The 17,456-nt window shown below is 43.2% G+C and overlaps 1 protein-coding gene across 2 annotated transcripts in view; it reads right to left on the bottom strand.

The window, feature by feature from the left end:
- The window catches only part of LOC137424764 (uncharacterized), a 65,826-nt gene that overhangs the window by 21,964 nt on the left and 26,406 nt on the right, over positions 1–17,456 (bottom strand). For both annotated transcript variants that reach the window (XM_068112558.2, XM_078772712.1), the window contains exons 6-7: positions 1,463–1,497; positions 1,273–1,377 (exon numbers count right to left, since the gene is read on the bottom strand). In XM_068112558.2, coding sequence (XP_067968659.2) covers positions 1,273–1,377; positions 1,463–1,497 — 140 coding nt within the window. The remainder of the gene's footprint in view (positions 1–1,272; positions 1,378–1,462; positions 1,498–17,456) is intronic.

The raw sequence follows: 17,456 nt of genomic DNA, 5'->3' as shown, positions 1-17,456 counted from the left end.
GAGACAGGAAAAACACGCGCCAGTAATAAATATCCTAAATCGGGATCCCGCACACCGACTTCAGAAACAAAACGAGGGATTATGAATTAATAAAAAGAACACGTCATGTAAAATGTACACGTGGAGCTCGGCTTATCTGTCTTGGTCGTCTTGTGTTGTTTGACGGCCCCGCTCGGCCCCGATGCGCCCACGAGGCCTTGCTCCAAGCTCCGATCCTCTCGCCGCCCACGAGATCCGTGCACCAAGCTCCAAAGCACCCAACGCAGGCCAGCGGCTTCACACGAGGTCGATCCCCACACGAAACACGAAAAGACAGGAATGGAGAGAACGCAAGTGTGACTGCACGTCTCGTCCTTCCAACACGCTTCTCAATTGCTCACTGCCAAACTGCGCACTGCAAAACCAACTCTCGACCACGAATGTCACTCTCTACCGAACTGCCAGGGGCCAGGAGTGAACTCGTCTCAACTCAAACCCAACTCTCGTGGCTCAAACTCACAGTCCTCCTGCTCAACTCCTGCTCAACTCCTGCTCAACTCCTGCTCAACTCCTGCTCAAATGCGCACACGAACTCTCGATCCAAAACTGCCAGCAAAGGCGTCCAGCGCTGTTAATATCCCGGGCCGGTGACGTCAGCTTTGGCGCACTGTCCTGCCAATCAGAGCCTCCCCCGACTTGCCGGCTCGTCCAGGGCACGCCCACTGCATCACTCTCACTCCCGCTCCCCCACTCCGTGGTCACAGCAAATGCCATGCGAGGTGGGTAGGCCTCTCGGAGGTGCAAATGGTGGCGGCCATTATCGGAGGTGCTCTGGCCTGCTTTCGTCCTAAGTCATGCCAGGGGGGAAGGGCGTCATTAATGTTGTACTAAAGGTCCTAACTAGTGTCTATGTGGTCTGCAGTGCCATAAAGGACAAAGGTTTGACCACCAGGTGAGACATACAAGGGCTCTACTCATTATTCCCGATACTACTTAACACACGAATCTCCTGGTAGATTCACAATCATACATCTTAGCCGACAAAACGCCTGCACATGACTTGTTACAGGTAGATTCCCTATCGCGACAGTCGAAGCATGTTACCTACACAGATCTACTCTGCTCTACATATATAACTACCCAAATTCGTAACAATATGTATGCATTTAAATATGAAGAACAAAATGGCTGCTTATAACTAAAGGTAAGTGTAAGCTCCGCACAGGCAAGTAATGTTAACAAACACTCCAACGACTAACACAAGGCATGTACAGACTACTCTCACATGCTTACCTTGCTTTGCTTTCGCGTCGTTGCTGACTTGGCCAAAGTTGTGTGTTTTGTTATCCGCATAAGCTGCATCACTGACATACAGTGGGTTTTCATGTTGCTGTCGACCTGTCATACAAAACATATGTTACATCAACGGCTTTCGTAAATCCATAACTAATTTTGATGCTGAATATTTCACAAAGTTTATTACCTTCGACGTTGGTCATTTTCACGGCAACATTGGCACTAAAAGTTGAAAAGAAAAAACGGCACATTTAGTACGAGCAATGAGTAGTTTGTAAAGGTGAGAATCAAATGGTTTTAAGCAGTTTATATTCAGAGCCATGTGTATATCATCATACTAAAATACGCAATTTGATGTCTGTCTGTCTTACAATTTTTGACAGCAACACATTCGGTCGTTACTTATCCAATCGCAACTAAACTTGACAGGGAGACTAAGGGTCACATGATGGAGAAAATGCATATATGAATGATCGTTTTAAGGCCATTTTCCCTGCTAGAGCGGGGGTTAGCCTTGCGGGCTCCATGACGATCATGGTTCCCTGTTTGAGGCAATGTTTTTATGGCCGGATGCCCTTCCTGACGCCAACCCTTGGTCACGCTCTTCGATGCGCATGGATACAGTGTACCTATTCTAAACCGGGGTACACACCGGGATCATTCATCCCAGCAAGCTGGTACTCAATTTGCCGACCTCAGAAGGATGACAGGCTGAGTCAACCCCCCTGGCGTTAATTCATCGATCAACCGGGATTCAGAACCCAGAATCCGAGGATCCCAAGCCGGCACCCTAACCGCTAAGCCAACACCAGGCTCAAGACAAGGGGATTAATGATGGAGGTTGATGGAGGCAAGGGGTCACTTTTTTTTTCTTTTTTTTTGTACACAAGATCGAGGCTCGTGAAAGAGCAAAAATTAATCACACAAAAGTCAAATCGACACACAAAACACAAAAAACAAAGGGAGCGGCAGACAGGATGGGGAGAGATAGGGAACGACACAAACACAACATTTGAGAGCAGGGACATCGGGAGGACTTGGGGGGAGGTGGGAGAGGCATAAAACATATGAACACTGCAAGGACTCTGGGGTGAATTAGCGGGGGTAGAAAAGATCAAGGTTTTGGATGGGGGAAGATAAGAGATGGTGGTGAACAGCTGTTTTAAAGAAATGAAGGGAGGACTGGGATTGAAGGGAGTGGGGGAGTTTGTTCCAGAAACGGGAGAAAAGGGGAATTAAAGAGTGAAGGTGAGCAGAGAGCCTAGATTTTGGCAGTTTAACCATAAGAGGGTTGCCGGCAGATCTTGTGCGACCTGAAGGAATATTGGGGGGACAGAGCACAGAGAGAGCTGGGGGAGCAAGGCCGGAGAGGAGTCGGTAGAAGACAGAAAGACCACCAACCTGCCTGCGGTGAGTGAGTGAAAGGCCCTCGGAGTTAACTTCATCGCAGGAGATTCCAATGATTCTGAAAGCTTTGGCCTCAACAGCGTGAAGCCAAGCTAAGTGTGAGGCAGGAGCACCAGCCCAGAGGGGGGAACAGTATTCCATTGAGCTGTGGATGAAAGCCTTGTATGTGGTGAGGAGCTCAGGTGTGCCAAGGAAGGACTTCGCACGATGGAGGATGCCCAGTCGGCGACTGGCTTTGGAGGCCAGCTTGGAAATGTGGTTTTTCCAAGAAAGATCATGGCAGATAGTGAGACCCAAAAGCTTGAGGGACAGAACTTCTTGGAGAGGATTGTTGAGAAAGTAGATGGGAGGGTTTTCCAGTCGGTCCTTTCGGAGAGACATTGTAAGAGTGTGGGATTTGTCAGGATTGAAAGACATGTTCCACTTGTTTGACCAGTCTGTGATTTTGTCCAGGTCTGCAGAGCCTGAGGAGGCTGCAGACTGCCGATCTGAGGGATGAGGAATGGAGCGGCAGATTGTGGAGTCATCAGCAAAGAGATAGAGAGGATTTTCCAGAGAGTCGGAGAGATCATTGATGAAGACCAGAAATAGCACAGGGCCCAGAACACTACCTTGGGGAACTCCAGCCAGAACAGGCAGGTGAGATGAGAGAAATCCATTCAGGGCCACACGTTGCCTACGACCAGAGAGGAAGTCCGCAAGTCATGAGTGGAGATTTCCATGGATACCATAGGAGGAGAGTTTGGTGAGCAGAGCTGGGTGCCAGACCGTATCGAAGGCACGTGATATGTCAAGTGAGACAGCTCTGATTTCCTGTTTGGCATTGAGGACCTCCATCCATTGTTGAGACAGCAGAAGCAACATGTCCAGAGTAGAATGACCTGGTCTGAATCCAAATTGATGATCAGAGATCAAGCCATTGGAGAAGAGGAAGGATTTGATATCCGAAGCAATGATGGATTCCATGACTTTGCTGATAATTGGAAGCAGGCTGATTGGTCTGTAGTTGCAAGGATCTGTTTTTGCACCTTTTTTGTGTAAAGCGGTAATGTTTGCTGATTTCCAAGATGCTGGCAGATGACCTTGAGCAAAAGAGAGGGTGAAAAGAACAGAGACAGGGTGAGATAGAGCGGCAGAGCAGGATTTTAGGACCCGTGGGCTGATGCCGTCTGGTCCAGTTGCAGAATCAGAGTCGAGGTTTGATAAAAAACTTCTCCACCTTGTCAGGAGGGAAGGACACAGAGTCCAGGAGCAGTTGGGTTCGACTGGGAAAGGTGGGAACAGAGAGAGATGGGTTTGGGACAAGATGTTGAGGCAAACACAGAGTTGAGGCATTCGGCTTTGTCACGTGCGGTGTCAACTGTGTAGCCATTTGAGGTAAGGGAGGGGATGGAGGGGGAACAAACACCAGAAACGGATTTGACCAGACGCCACCAGGATTTGGAGGAAGGAGACAGGTTTGAGAGTTCAATCTTGAGTGTGGAGAGATAGTGCTTCCTGGCACTCCTGAGGGTAGACACACACTTGTTTCGAGCTTGGTGGAAGGAACTGAGATTGCCTTCGGTTGGATTTGCCTTCCAAGAGGCAAAGGCAAGTTGTTTCAGGGCAACTGCCTCACCACAACATTCAGTGTACCATGGACGGGAGGAAGGGTAAGACAACTGAAGACGAGATGGGATAAATCTGTGGATTGGCAAGTGCATGAGAGAGAGCAGTTTGCTTTGGAAGAATTCCCAGGAAGAATTGATGTCAGAGGCAGTAGAGATGGGAGACCAGTCCAGATGATTGATGGCTGTTTGCAGACCGTGCCAGTCGGCCTGAGTGAAATGCCAGACTTGTCGGCGCTGAGGAGGCTCTCTGAGAATGGCCAGAGAGATGTCCACTTTAACAAGCACATGATCAGAAGAACCGATTGGAGCAGAAGAAGAGCAGCAGACATTTGCAGGGAAGTTAGTCATAACCAAGGTCAGAAGAGAAGATACTCCATTGACTGAGATCCGGGTCGGGAAATTGACAGATTGTGTCAGTCCCAATGAGTCGCAGAAGTCCTTTGCTGAGGTGCCATGGCTGGTGAGAGATGAACCCACACCCAGCCAGCTGGCATGATGACAGTTGAAGTCGCCACATATGAGGAAGAGAGAGTTTGGATGAGTTGATAGAAGTTGGTCCATGTTGTCCGACAGCGAAATGTAAATGGAGTCATCACTGTTTGGAGGACGGGACAGAACACATATGAACAAAAGGTGGGAGCAGAGAGGAAGCCGTAGCCAGAGGTACTCCTGGGGGTGGGGTGGAGAGAGGGCAGTGCAGGGAGAGTGAGGAAGAGAGTTTTTGATAAAGATAGCCACCCCACCACCAGGACGAGGCTCAGGTCTATCATACTGGAGGAGGGAGTAACCAGGAAGAGATATTAAGGAATCAGAGACATCTTGAAGGGGGAAAGTTTCTGTTAAGCAGATCAAGTCTGGATTGTCAGAAGCAACCTGAATGGAGAGATCAATCAGGTTTGAGCGAAGGCCCCGGATGTTTGAGGTCCATACCATTAATGAGGAGAGAGGGGGAGCATCGGGTGCAGGGCAGGGTAGGGGAGGGGTAGGGTCAGATGAAGGGTGAGAGGGGGAGGTAGGAAGAGCAGTTGATAGTGTGTCAGAGATTACAGAAGAGTTACAAGAAAGGGAAGGATGAGGAGGACGAAAGGTTTGATGGTGATGGGATGAGGCACAGTGAGGGGTTGTTTGAGGAGGGGGCAGAGGAAAGTAGAAGGTTGGGGGGGGGGGTGGAGGTATGAGATAGAAGGGAGACGAAGTGGGGAGGAGGCAGCTTTGAGAAGGAGGTGGGAGGAGGGAGAATTTGGGAGGGATGGTTGGGGGGGAGATTTGAAGGGGTGGGGTTGGGGGAGAGAGTTGAATGGGAGGGGCAAGGGGGGAGTTTAGGAGGGGAAGGGCAAGGGGGGAGTTTAGGAGGGGAGGGGCAAGGGGGGAGTTTAGGAGGGGAGGGGCAAGGGGGGAGATTTGGAGGGGAGGGGCAAGGGGGGAGATTTGGAGGGGAGGGGCAAGGGGGGAGTTTAGGAGGGGAGGGGCAAGTGGGGAGTTTAGGAGGGGAGGGGCAAGGGGGGAGTTTCGGAGGGGAGGGGTAAGTGGGGAGATTTGGAGGGGAGGGGCAAGGGGGGAGTTTAGAAAGTGGATGATTAATGAAAGATGAACATTTATAACAAATTGGGTTTGTTGTGATTTTCAAGTTAGCGATCCATTTAAGAACGATGGAGGAGGGGTGGAATGAATGAGAATTTAGAGCATGGAGTGATTTGGAATCATAAGAGATTGAATATTTTTTTGAAATGGAATGAGTTGAAGAGGAAATTGAAAGGAGCCTTTTAAATCATAAGAAAAACAGCGTGTTGTAATATATGACTGAATAAAACATTCCAGGGGAAAGTTTAAACATATTTAAACAGAACCGTGAAGAACAATCTTATATTCACAAAAATACCAATGGGGAGAGGGAGCCTAGAGGGACGACCACGAGTCACTTGAACAGGGCAAAAGGTGGAAGGCAAGGGGAAATGGGGGCGGGGCGAGACGGCGCACGTGGGCAGAGGCAAAAGCACACGATGGGACAAAAGCACACGAGGAGAAAGGGAAATTTAAAAAAATTTTGGGGGGGGGGGAGTGTGGGGGTTAAAACGTTAGACAAATAGTAGATGTTTGGTGAAGTTTGGGGGAGAAGGGAAAATCAAAAACCTAGCAAAACCAGCGATGGCGGTTGTAGCAATTTAACATCCCCCATTACACATCCCAAGGGGGTTTTCCCCACCAATTAAGTTGCGTGTTGAGGTGTATATCCGTGTTAAGATAGCTTTATCCTGGCGTTTTTCCAAGACCGCTTCTAATAACAAAAGTAACAACAACACAAAATATAATAGCATAATATTAATGTTATTAAAAATATATATTATCTCCCCAAGGGGGTTTATATTATCCCATCTCCCCAAGGGGTTTTTCCTCCTTCAACAAACACCGTGTTAATGTGTATAAATAGTGTAGTGAAATCGTATTCGTACTAATGCTGAACCCAGGTGATGATCGTTGCTCGCTGACACCGCTAGGGGCGCGGCTATAAGACCCGCTGCGGTCGGTGCTCAGGGGGACTTCTCCTGTGACATGTTACATCTAGTGGACTCGCTAACGGTATGCCTGCATAGAATATTAAGCTTGCTTGCATTGAATGTTATGAATGGACCCATGTGATGCCAAACCTTATTCCTATTGCATTTCCTGTATTTACAGAATGATGTCATGGTCTTAATGGAATTAAACCACCAGATGGACTAAAGTTGTGGACCCGATTGGTTTTTCACAACAAATAGCTTACCATGCTGTTTCGTGGGAGCAATGGCCCCTACCAGAAGTAAACATAGGGGCAATACACCTGTTGCTCACCTGATAGAATAAACAGTATACTGCACTGACTAAAGGTATTTTAAACCAATTTCAATGGTTGCTAGAAGACAGGGCAGCAGATAGAATCATACTAAGATAATCATAAGACTTTAAACAAACAGACAAAAAAATACCTATTGTGGGGGGAAAACCTCCCCCGCGCCCCTCCCCCAACCCCGTATACCTCCTCAGACCCCAAATTTTCTAATGCCTTAACAAACATTGGTACATCACGGATGCTGAAGGGTGTGGTGAAGTTTCATTGAAATTGCGTGTGTCGTTTCTGAGAAGAACACAAATACCTATTTTGGGGGGAAAACCTCCCGTAGACCCCCAAAGGGGCAGATATTTTTTTAATGGCGTGAACAAGCATTGGTACATCACGGATGCTGAAGGGTGTGGTGAAGTTTCATCGAAATAGTGTGTGTAGTTTCAGAGAAGAAAGCAAATACCTATTTTGGGGGGTCAAACCTGGATCCACTTTGACACCCCGTGAACCCCCTTAGACCCTGATTCTTTTTTCTTTTTTTTTAATTTTGTGAACAAACTTTAGTCACAACACAACATATATCATTTGTGCCAAGTTTGGTCACAATCTCTTCAGCGGTTTCAGAGAAGTTGCAAGTGCTTACGGACTGATGGACGGACGGACTGACGACGCGCCATTGCATAAGCTCCCCTGAACTTTGTTCCAGGTGAGATAAAAAATATTATAAACTACAAACATGTTTGATTACCTTTTGAAACAGTCGCTCCTGCTGTTTAACATGAAAGTGAAAGGGAAGAAACCCGGAGTGTGTTCAGTTACCATGCTTGCCAAGCCAGCCATTCCTCATCACCGGTTTTGAATGGAGTGCTTGCTCGAATGCTTAAGCCACTTGGCGAGTGCTCTACAAAGAAAGAATCGTGTCCCCATCCGCAAATGATAAACTATTTCATTTCACGTTTGTCATGTATTGACTCACTGGCATCAGGCACTACCTGATTCAGGCCCAAACAATATCGCTTCTCCAAACCCGTCAGATCACCTTGGTCCATGCAACATGATGTTTGTTTCTAGCTCGAACTAGTTATCTCTTGAACTACATAGTTCACAATTTTCTGGTGGTGACGAGGCCTAAGAAAGTATGAGAGGAGTATGAGATGACAGAAGAGCTGACGTGGACTGATGAGAAAAGGAAATGGAAGTTGTAAGGAGAGAAAGGGGAGATGTACAAATTAAAATAATGAGACATCACATATGGAGTGCAAGTTCTCGAGAAGGTAGCTTCACAGTGGAGCATAACGTTTTTGCTTGCCAGTTTGTTCAAATTGCCACGTCACACACAACCTTACATTCGCTGTTCCATAACATTCATCACTCTATCTTTACCCATATTTTTCAGATTAAATCAATGAAATAATTTTATAAACACCTGTTTTACACGTCTCCATCTCACAGGGCATGAAGGATTTCAGTGATCAACACATTTTTCAAAAAATTTACATTGTACTAATTTACATTGTAATGTATGTACATACGTACACAACGAGGACATCATGATTGTGATTTAATAACGAGTTAACATACATTGATTGGATTTATAGCAAATATAAATCCTACCACCCATATAGTTGAAGAATTCATTAACTTTACAGAAGTACTGGTTCTGAGTTCCTTTGCGGCCAGGCATGATATTCTTTGCTACGAGAGGCTGTCTTCAGAGCAGAAGATGCCTGTTTCGCAGTATTTCATTAGGCCTATTATTTTTGTTGTGTACAAAATCAAGGTCCGTGGAAGAGCGAGAGCACAGAACAGATCATGACGCAACAGAGCAAAATAGGCAGTAGAAAGAGAGGTGGGGACCAACGACAGGGTTGAGAGACAAAATAGAGGATGGCTTGGACAAACAAGGGATGTGGGGAGGAATTGGGGTTCGGGGATGATGCACAGGGTAGACAGGATGGATACAGAAACAAACTTTCAGAAAGTTATAACTGGAAATTTGGATAGAGGTAAGCTATGGGGGAGGGCAGAGGGGGGAGTAGTCATTGGGTGTAGAAGTGATCATGTGTTTGGATGGGGTGGGAGGGGGACACGATCTGAGATGGTGGTGAACTGCTGTTTTGAAGACCTGCATGGAAGAATGAGATTGAATAGAATGTGGAAGTTTGTCTCACAGGTGAGAAACAAAGAGGAATGAATGAGTGGAGGTGAGCAGTGATTCTGGATTCAGGTAGTTGCACCAAAGGGGTTGATGGTGGATCATGTGTGCCCTACAGAAACCTGGATCTGCCAAATCAAGGAAAGTGTAGGAGGGGCAAGACCAGAAAGGAGGTGGTAGAAGACGGAGAGACCACTGACCTGTCTGTGACCCACAGACTCAGCTTCATTGTCAGAGATTCCAAAGATTTTGAAGGCTTTGATTTCCATGGCATCACGTGGAGGAACTTGTGAGGCATTACTTTATTGGTGTTACTTTATTGATTTAATGTAACTTCCTGTCTCATTGAATGCCTTTGCTTGTGCTTTAGTACTGGTTTGAAGTGTGCTTGTCCAGGCGACATACTCTTGTGGGCCTTGTTCGGGTTTGTTAAATGTTTCCTCCTCTTTTCCTGTTAGTTCAATTATCTTGCTTGTGACACTGCATCACGGTCGGTGGGTTACCTTTTTCCTCATCAATCACCTCGCTATTCCATGAGCCTCAATTTTGTAAGAGAATTTTCAAAAAGGAAAAGGAATGCTCCAAATTATAGTCAGAACTGTCATGATGATGAAAGTTTGAAAGTTCCTCTTGTTGCACAACCAACTTACACAAGTGAGACTGTAGGTTAATGTGGCTTTACATTTCAATGTCTGCTCAAAACAAAATCGATATTGCGAAATACAGAAGACTCTCACCAACCAAAATATATAATTGCTGAAAATATGAATTGACAAGAGTTAATTCGTTTTTGTTTACACAGCTTAGCAGATGGAGCATAGCTTATCAGGCTACATATTGGCATTGTACTACAAAATCCATCGTGATTTGGTGATATAGAATCAAATATAACTGTCTAAATAATGTGTATAGGCCACGATGAGTGTTTCATATACAGGACAACACTATGTGCATTGGAAAATGGTTGCTGTCAAGCAACAGAATACTACCATCTTTGTAAGTGCTAGAGTAAGTCTGCATGGACAGAAAAGAAAAACAATGGAGCAAATAAATAATAAATCAAGAAGACGTCATGCGGAGCACGATACTTGCAAAATCTGCCCCCCCCCCCCCCCCCGCACCCCAAGAAAATAAATTCCATTGATAAAGCAAATTGTCCATTTCATCAAGATTAAAATTGACAATCTTGATCAAAGCTTGGGTCAACAGGATGAAAAGTGACGATTTTTCAGATGAAAAATGATGATTTTGGAAGGTTGACCTTGAGTTGACCTTTGATCTTTTGACCTCAAAAATAGTTAGTTTCCCTATTTAGTGACTGAATGTGCAAATGCTGTTCAATTTTCAAGTCAATCCGATGAAAATTGAGGATTTTAAAAACTTGGCCTATGTTGACCTTTTGGCCTTTGTTGACCTCAAAAATAGTTGGTGGTTGAATTCAGTGACCATCTATCTATAATTCCAGTAATCTCTGTGTGTGTGTGTGTGTCTGTGTGTGTGTATGCGACCGCTGTTTCTCGACAACCACGGGTCCGATATACTTGAAACTTGCCAGGTATATTGCTGGGGACCCGAGGATGTGCCTTTTCAAGGTTTCATATTAATCGGAGAAGTAGTTACCGAGCTATGTCCAAAAAATGATTCAACCAATCAGAGAGCAGCAAGCTATCACGTGTGCCGAACGTGGCGAACAGACTCTGCCTCGGACGGCACATTTGAGAGCGTATTCATTTATTTCCCGTTGGCAAACTATGTTGGCGCTATGTTGGCGTTAAACTATGTTTTAAAACTAATTAAAACTAATTTGCGATTCTTTCGCTTTCCTGCGCGTTTGTGCACGCTATGGCGATTTCTTTACCAAACTCCGCAAGCCGTTCGCTTTGGACCAAACCATTTCATGTAAATAGAGGGGGGGGATTGTCACCGTACTCGCAAGCCGTTCGCTTTGGACCAAACCATTTCATGTAAATAGAGGGGGGGGGGGGGGGATTGTCACCGTACTCGCAAGCCGTTCGCTTTGGACCAAACCATTTCATGTAAATAGAGGGGGGGGGATTGTCACCGTACTCGCAAGCCGTTCGCTTTGGCTTTGCGAATGGACCAAACCATTTCATGTAAATAGAGGGGGGGGGGGATATAATTTTAGATATATATATAGTACGGGCATGCCCTAGTATATGTAAATCCTCTTAGAATTTCAAGTCAATCAAATGAAAATTGGTGATTTTAGAAATTCGGTCTATGTTGATCTTTTGGCCTATGTTTACCTAAAATATAATTTGTGGTTGAATTTTTTGACCAGATATACAAGTCCTCTTCAAATTTCAAGTCAATCGGATGAAAATTGAGGATTTTAGAAATTTAGCCTATGTTGACCTTTTGGCCTATGATGACCTTTTGGCCTATGTTGACCTCAAAAATACTTCGTGGTTGAATTCAGTGACCATATATGCAAGTCCTCTTCAAATTTCAAGTCAATCGGATGAAAATTGAGGATTTTAGATATTTGGCCTTTGTTGACCTTTTGGCCGATGTTGATCTCAAATATACTTGGTGGTTGAATTCAATGACCAGCCATGCAAGTCCTCTTCAAATTTCAAGTCAATCGGATGAAAATTTAGGATTTCAGAAATTTGGCCTATGTTGACGTTTTGGCTCAAATATACTTGGTTGTTGAATTGAGTGACCAGATATGCAAGTCCTCTTCAAATTTCAAGTCAATCGGATGAAAATTGAGGATTTTAGAAATTTAACAAAGTTGGTGGCCTTTGGCCTATGTTGACCTTTTGACCCCAAAAACAATAGGCTTCTCAATTGGGACGACCTACACAACTTGGTAGAGTTTCGTGACGATCGGTTTAGAATTGTGACCTGTAGGCCGGTGGCAAACAAACAGACAGACAGACAGAACCACAAACGCAACGGACCAATATACTTGAAAAATCTTTGCTTTTGCAAGTAATAATGGATTAATGAATAATTTGGTTTTTTTGGTTTTAGTTTATCCTCCTCGTGGATACCCGTTAGATGCATGAGGCTGCTGAGGCAGTTTCATTTATTTGCTGGGGGTTAAAATCATGGACAGGATGCCACTCGGACTTTAAGAAGTCGTAGTTGATAAAAACATGCAGCCACCATGGGAAACAAGGTGTATCTGCCTTTCCGAGTGTTAAATTCTTTGTTCGAGGGGAAAAAAGTACTCAATGCGACAAAGCGAAAGAGGGCCAAAAATGGATTTTTTTTTCCACCCTTCTGATGAAAGGATAAGCTAAAAATATCAGCCTCACCCTGTGTCTTATCAACCTCTTGTTAAATTCCTTTTATCATAAGCATATTGTTGACATCAAGTACAATATGGTAGTAAAAAAAAAAAAATCGCACAGATGTCCGAAGGAAGTGGTTCAGTTTGGAATTTTCATATGAAGTAGGCAAAGCCGAATTAACTTGATAATTACACATTAGAACCCTTGAGAATTACACTGTATAACCCTCCAGAATGACACTTTAGAACCCTCTACAATTACGCTTTAGGACCCTCTACAATTACACTTGAGGACCCTCTAGAGTCTAGAACTACCATTTAGAACCCTTTTAAATTACCCTAAAAGACACTTCAGAATTACACTTCAGAATCCTCTAGCATTACCCTGAGGAACCCATCAGAATTACACTTTTGAACCCTCTAGAATTATACTTTCGGGCCATCTAGAATTACCATTTAGAACACTCTAGAATGACACTTTAGAACACTCTATAATTACACTTTAGGGCCCTCTAGAATTACACTTTAGGTCCCTCTAAAATTACCATTTAGAACCCTCTAGAATGACACTTTAAAACCCTCTAGAATTATACTTTAGGGCCCTCTAGAATTACCATTTAGAACACTCTAGAATTACACTTTAGAACCCTCTAGAATTACCCTTTCTTATCCTCTAGAATTACGCTTTCGTACCCTCTAGAATTACCCTTTAGAACCTTCGAGAATTACCCTTTAGAACCCTCTATAATTACACTTTAGAATCCTCTAGAATTACCCTTTAGAACTCTCTGGAATTACACTTTAGAACCCTCTAGAATTACACTTTATAACCCTCGAGAATTACACTTTAGAACCCTCTTCAATTACCCTTTAACAACCTCTAGAATTACACTTTAGAACCCTCAAGAAATACACTTTAGAACACTCTAATGTCTCTCCGAAAAGACCGACTGGACAACCCTCCCATCCACTTTCTGAATAATCCTCTCCAAGAAGTTCTGTCACTCAAGCTTTTGGGTCTCTCTATCTGCCATGATCTTTCCTGGGAAAACCACATTTCAAATCTGGCCTCCAAAGCCAGTCACCGACTGGGCATCCTCCGTCGTGCGAAGTCCTTCCTTGGCACACCTTAGCTCCTCACCACATACAAGGCTTTCATCCGCAGCTCAATGGAATACTGCTCTCCCCTCTGGGCTGGTGCTCCTGCCTCACACCTAGCTCGTCTTCACGCTGTTGAAACCAAAGCATTCAGAATCATTGGAATCTCCCGCGATGAAGCTAACTCCAAGGGCCTCTCACTCACTCACCGCAGGCAGGTTGGTGGTCTTTCCATCTTCTACCGACTCCTCTCTGGCCTTGCCCCCCCAGCTCTCTCTGGGCTCTGTCCCACAAATATTCCTACAGGTCGCACAAGATCTGCCTGCAACCCTCTTATGGTCAAACTGCCAAAATCAAGACTCTCTGCTCACCTTCACTCCTTCATTCCTCTTTTCTCCCGCCTCTGGAACAAACTCCCTCACTCTCTTCAATCCCACTCCACCCTCCAGGTCTTTAAAACAGCTGTTCACCACCATCTCTTATCTTCCCCCATCCAAAACCTTGATCTTTTCTACCCCCGCTAATTTCACCCCAATTCCACTTTTTTGAAATACCAACTTCTGTCCTGGAAGTCATTGGTGTCCTTGTGTTTTATACTTCTCCCTCCACCCCCCCCCCCTTCCCATGCCTCCTCGCCCCAAGCCCTCTCCCTTCCACACATCTCCCTGCTCTCAAATGTTGTGTTTGTGTGCTTCACCTTCTCTCCCCAGCTTGTTTTCCGCTCCCGCTTTTTGTGTGTTTTGTTTGTCTGGTTGATTTGTTTGTGAAGTAAATGTTAGCTCTTTCACGAGCCTCGATTCAGTATACAAAAAAAAAAAAAAAAACTCTAGAATTACACTTTAGAACACTCTAACATTACTCTTAATAACCAGTTAGAATTACACTTTAGAACCCTCGAGAATTACACTTTAGAACACTCTAGAATTACACTTTAGAACCCTCTAGAATTACACTTTAGAACACTCTAACATTACTCTTAATAACCAGTTAGAATTACACTTTAGAACCCTCGAGAATTACACTTTAGAACTCTCTAGAATTACACTTTAGAACACTCTAACATTACTCTTAATAACCAGTTAGAATTACACTTTAGAACCCTCTAGAATTACACTTTAGGGCCCTCTAGAATTACACTTTTGGGCCCTCTTCAATCACCCTCTAGCATCCTCTAGAATTACACTTTATAACCTTCTAGAAATACACTTTAGAACCCTCTAGAAATACACTTTAGAACCCTGTAGAATTACACTTTGGAACCCTCTAGAATTACACTTTAGAACCTTCAAGAAATACACTTTAGAACCTTCTATAATTACACTTTAGAAACGTCTAGAATGACACTTTATAACCCTCTAGAATTACACTTTAGAACCTTCTAGAAATACACTTTAGAACCCTCTAGAATTACACTTTAGAACCCTCTAGAATTACACTTTAGAACCCTCTAGAATTACACTTTAGAACCCTCTAGAATTACACTTTGGAACCACCGAGAATTACACTTTAGAACCCTCTAGAATTACACTTTAGAACCTTCGAGAAATACACTTTATAACCCTCTAGAATTACACTTTAGGGCCCTCTAGAATTACACTTTAGAACACTCTAACATTACTCTTAATAACCTGTTAGAATTACACTTTAGAAACCTCTAGAATTACACTTTAGAACCCTCTAGAATTACACTTTAGAACCTTCGAGAAATACACTTTAGAACCCTCGAGAATTACACTTTAGGGCCCTCTAGAATTACACTTTAGAACACTCTAACATTACTCTTTATAACCTGTTAGAATTACACTTTAGAACCCTCTAGAATTACACTTTGGAACACTCTAACATTACTCTTAATAACCTGTTAGAATTACACTTTAGAACCCTCTAGAATTACACTTTAGGGCCCTCTAGAATTACACTTTAGAACACTCTAACATTACTCTTAATAACCTGTTAGAATTACACTTTAGAACCCTCTAGAATTACACTTTAGAACCCTCCTGAATTACACTTTGGGGCGATCTAGAATTACACTTTATGGCCCTCTTCAATCACTCTCTAGCATCCTCTAGAATTACACTTTAGAACACTCTAACATTACTCTTAATAACCTGTTAGAATTACACTTTAGAAACCTCTAGAATTACACTTTAGAACCCTCTAGAATTACACTTTAGAACCTTCGAGAAATACACTTTAGAACCCTCTAGAATTACACTTTAGGGCCCTCTAGAATTACACTTTAGAACACTCTAACATTACTCTTAATAAACTGTTAGAATTACACTTTAGAACCCTCCTGAATTACACTTTGGGGCCATCGAGAATTACACTTTAGGACCCTCTTCAATCACCCTCTGCCATCCTCCAGAATTATACTTTAGAACCCTCTAGAAATGCACTTTAGAACCCTCTAGAATTACACTTTAGAACACTAACATTACTCTTAATAACCAGTTAGAATTACACTTTAGAACCCTCTAGAATTACACTTTAGGGCCATCTAGAATTACACTTTATGGCCCTCTTCAATCACTCTCTAGCATCCTCTAGAATTACACTTTAGAACACTCTAACATTACTCTTAATAACCAGTTAGAATTACACTTTAGAACCCTCGAGAATTACACTTTAGAACTCTCTAGAATTACACTTTAGAACACTCTAACATTACTCTTAATAACCAGTTAGAATTACACTTTAGAACCCTCTAGAATTACACTTTAGAACCCTCTAGAATTACACTTTAGGGCCCTCTAGAATTACACTTTAGAACACTCTAACATTACTCTTAATAACCAGTTAGAATTACACTTTAGAACCCTCTAGAATTACACTTTAGAACCCTCTAGAATTACACTTTAGGGCCCTCTAGAATTACACTTTAGAACACTCTAACATTACTCTTAATAACCAGTTAGAATTACACTTTAGAACCCTCTAGAATTACACTTTAGAACCCTCTAGAATTACACTTTAGAAACCTCTAGAATTACACTTTAGAACCCTCTAGAATTACACTTTAGAACCTTCGAGAAATACACTTTAGGGCCCTCTAGAATTACACTTTAGGGCCCTCTAGAATTACACTTTAGAACACTCTAACATTACTCTTAATAACCTGTTAGAATTACACTTTAGAAACCTCTAGAATTACACTTTAGAACCCTCTAGAATTACACTTTAGAACACTCTAACATTACTCTTAATAACCAGTTAGAATTACACTTTAGAACCCTCTAGAATTACACTTTAGAACCCTCTAGAATTACACTTTAGGGCCCTCTAGAATTACACTTTAGAACACTCTAACATTACTCTTAATAACCAGTTAGAATTACACTTTAGAACCCTCTAGAATTACACTTTAGAACCCTCTAGAATTACACTTTAGAAACCTCTAGAATTACACTTTAGAACCCTCTAGAATTACACTTTAGAACCTTCGAGAAATACACTTTAGGGCCCTCTAGAATTACACTTTAGGGCCCTCTAGAATTACACTTTAGAACACTCTAACATTACTCTTGATAACCTGTTAGAATTACACTTTAGAAACCTCTAGAATTACACTTTAGAACCCTCTAGAATTACACTTTAGAACCCTCTAGAATTACACTTTAGAACCTTCGAGAAATACACTTTAGGGCCCTCTAGAATTACACTTTAGGGCCCTCTAGAATTACACTTTAGAACACTCTAACATTACTCTTAATAACCTGTTAGAATTACACTTTAGAAACCTCTAGAATTACACTTTAGAACCCTCTAGAATTACACTTTAGGGCCCTCTAGAATTACACTTTAGAACACTCTAACATTACTCTTAAT

The sequence above is a fragment of the Myxine glutinosa genome, chromosome 1 (assembly GCF_964187855.1).
Source record: "Myxine glutinosa chromosome 1, kmMyxGlut1.1, whole genome shotgun sequence".
Classification (NCBI taxonomy): Eukaryota; Metazoa; Chordata; class Myxini; order Myxiniformes; family Myxinidae; genus Myxine; species Myxine glutinosa.
Note: the sequence above shows the minus strand (reverse complement) of the source record. Positions and strands in the feature narration are given on the sequence as shown.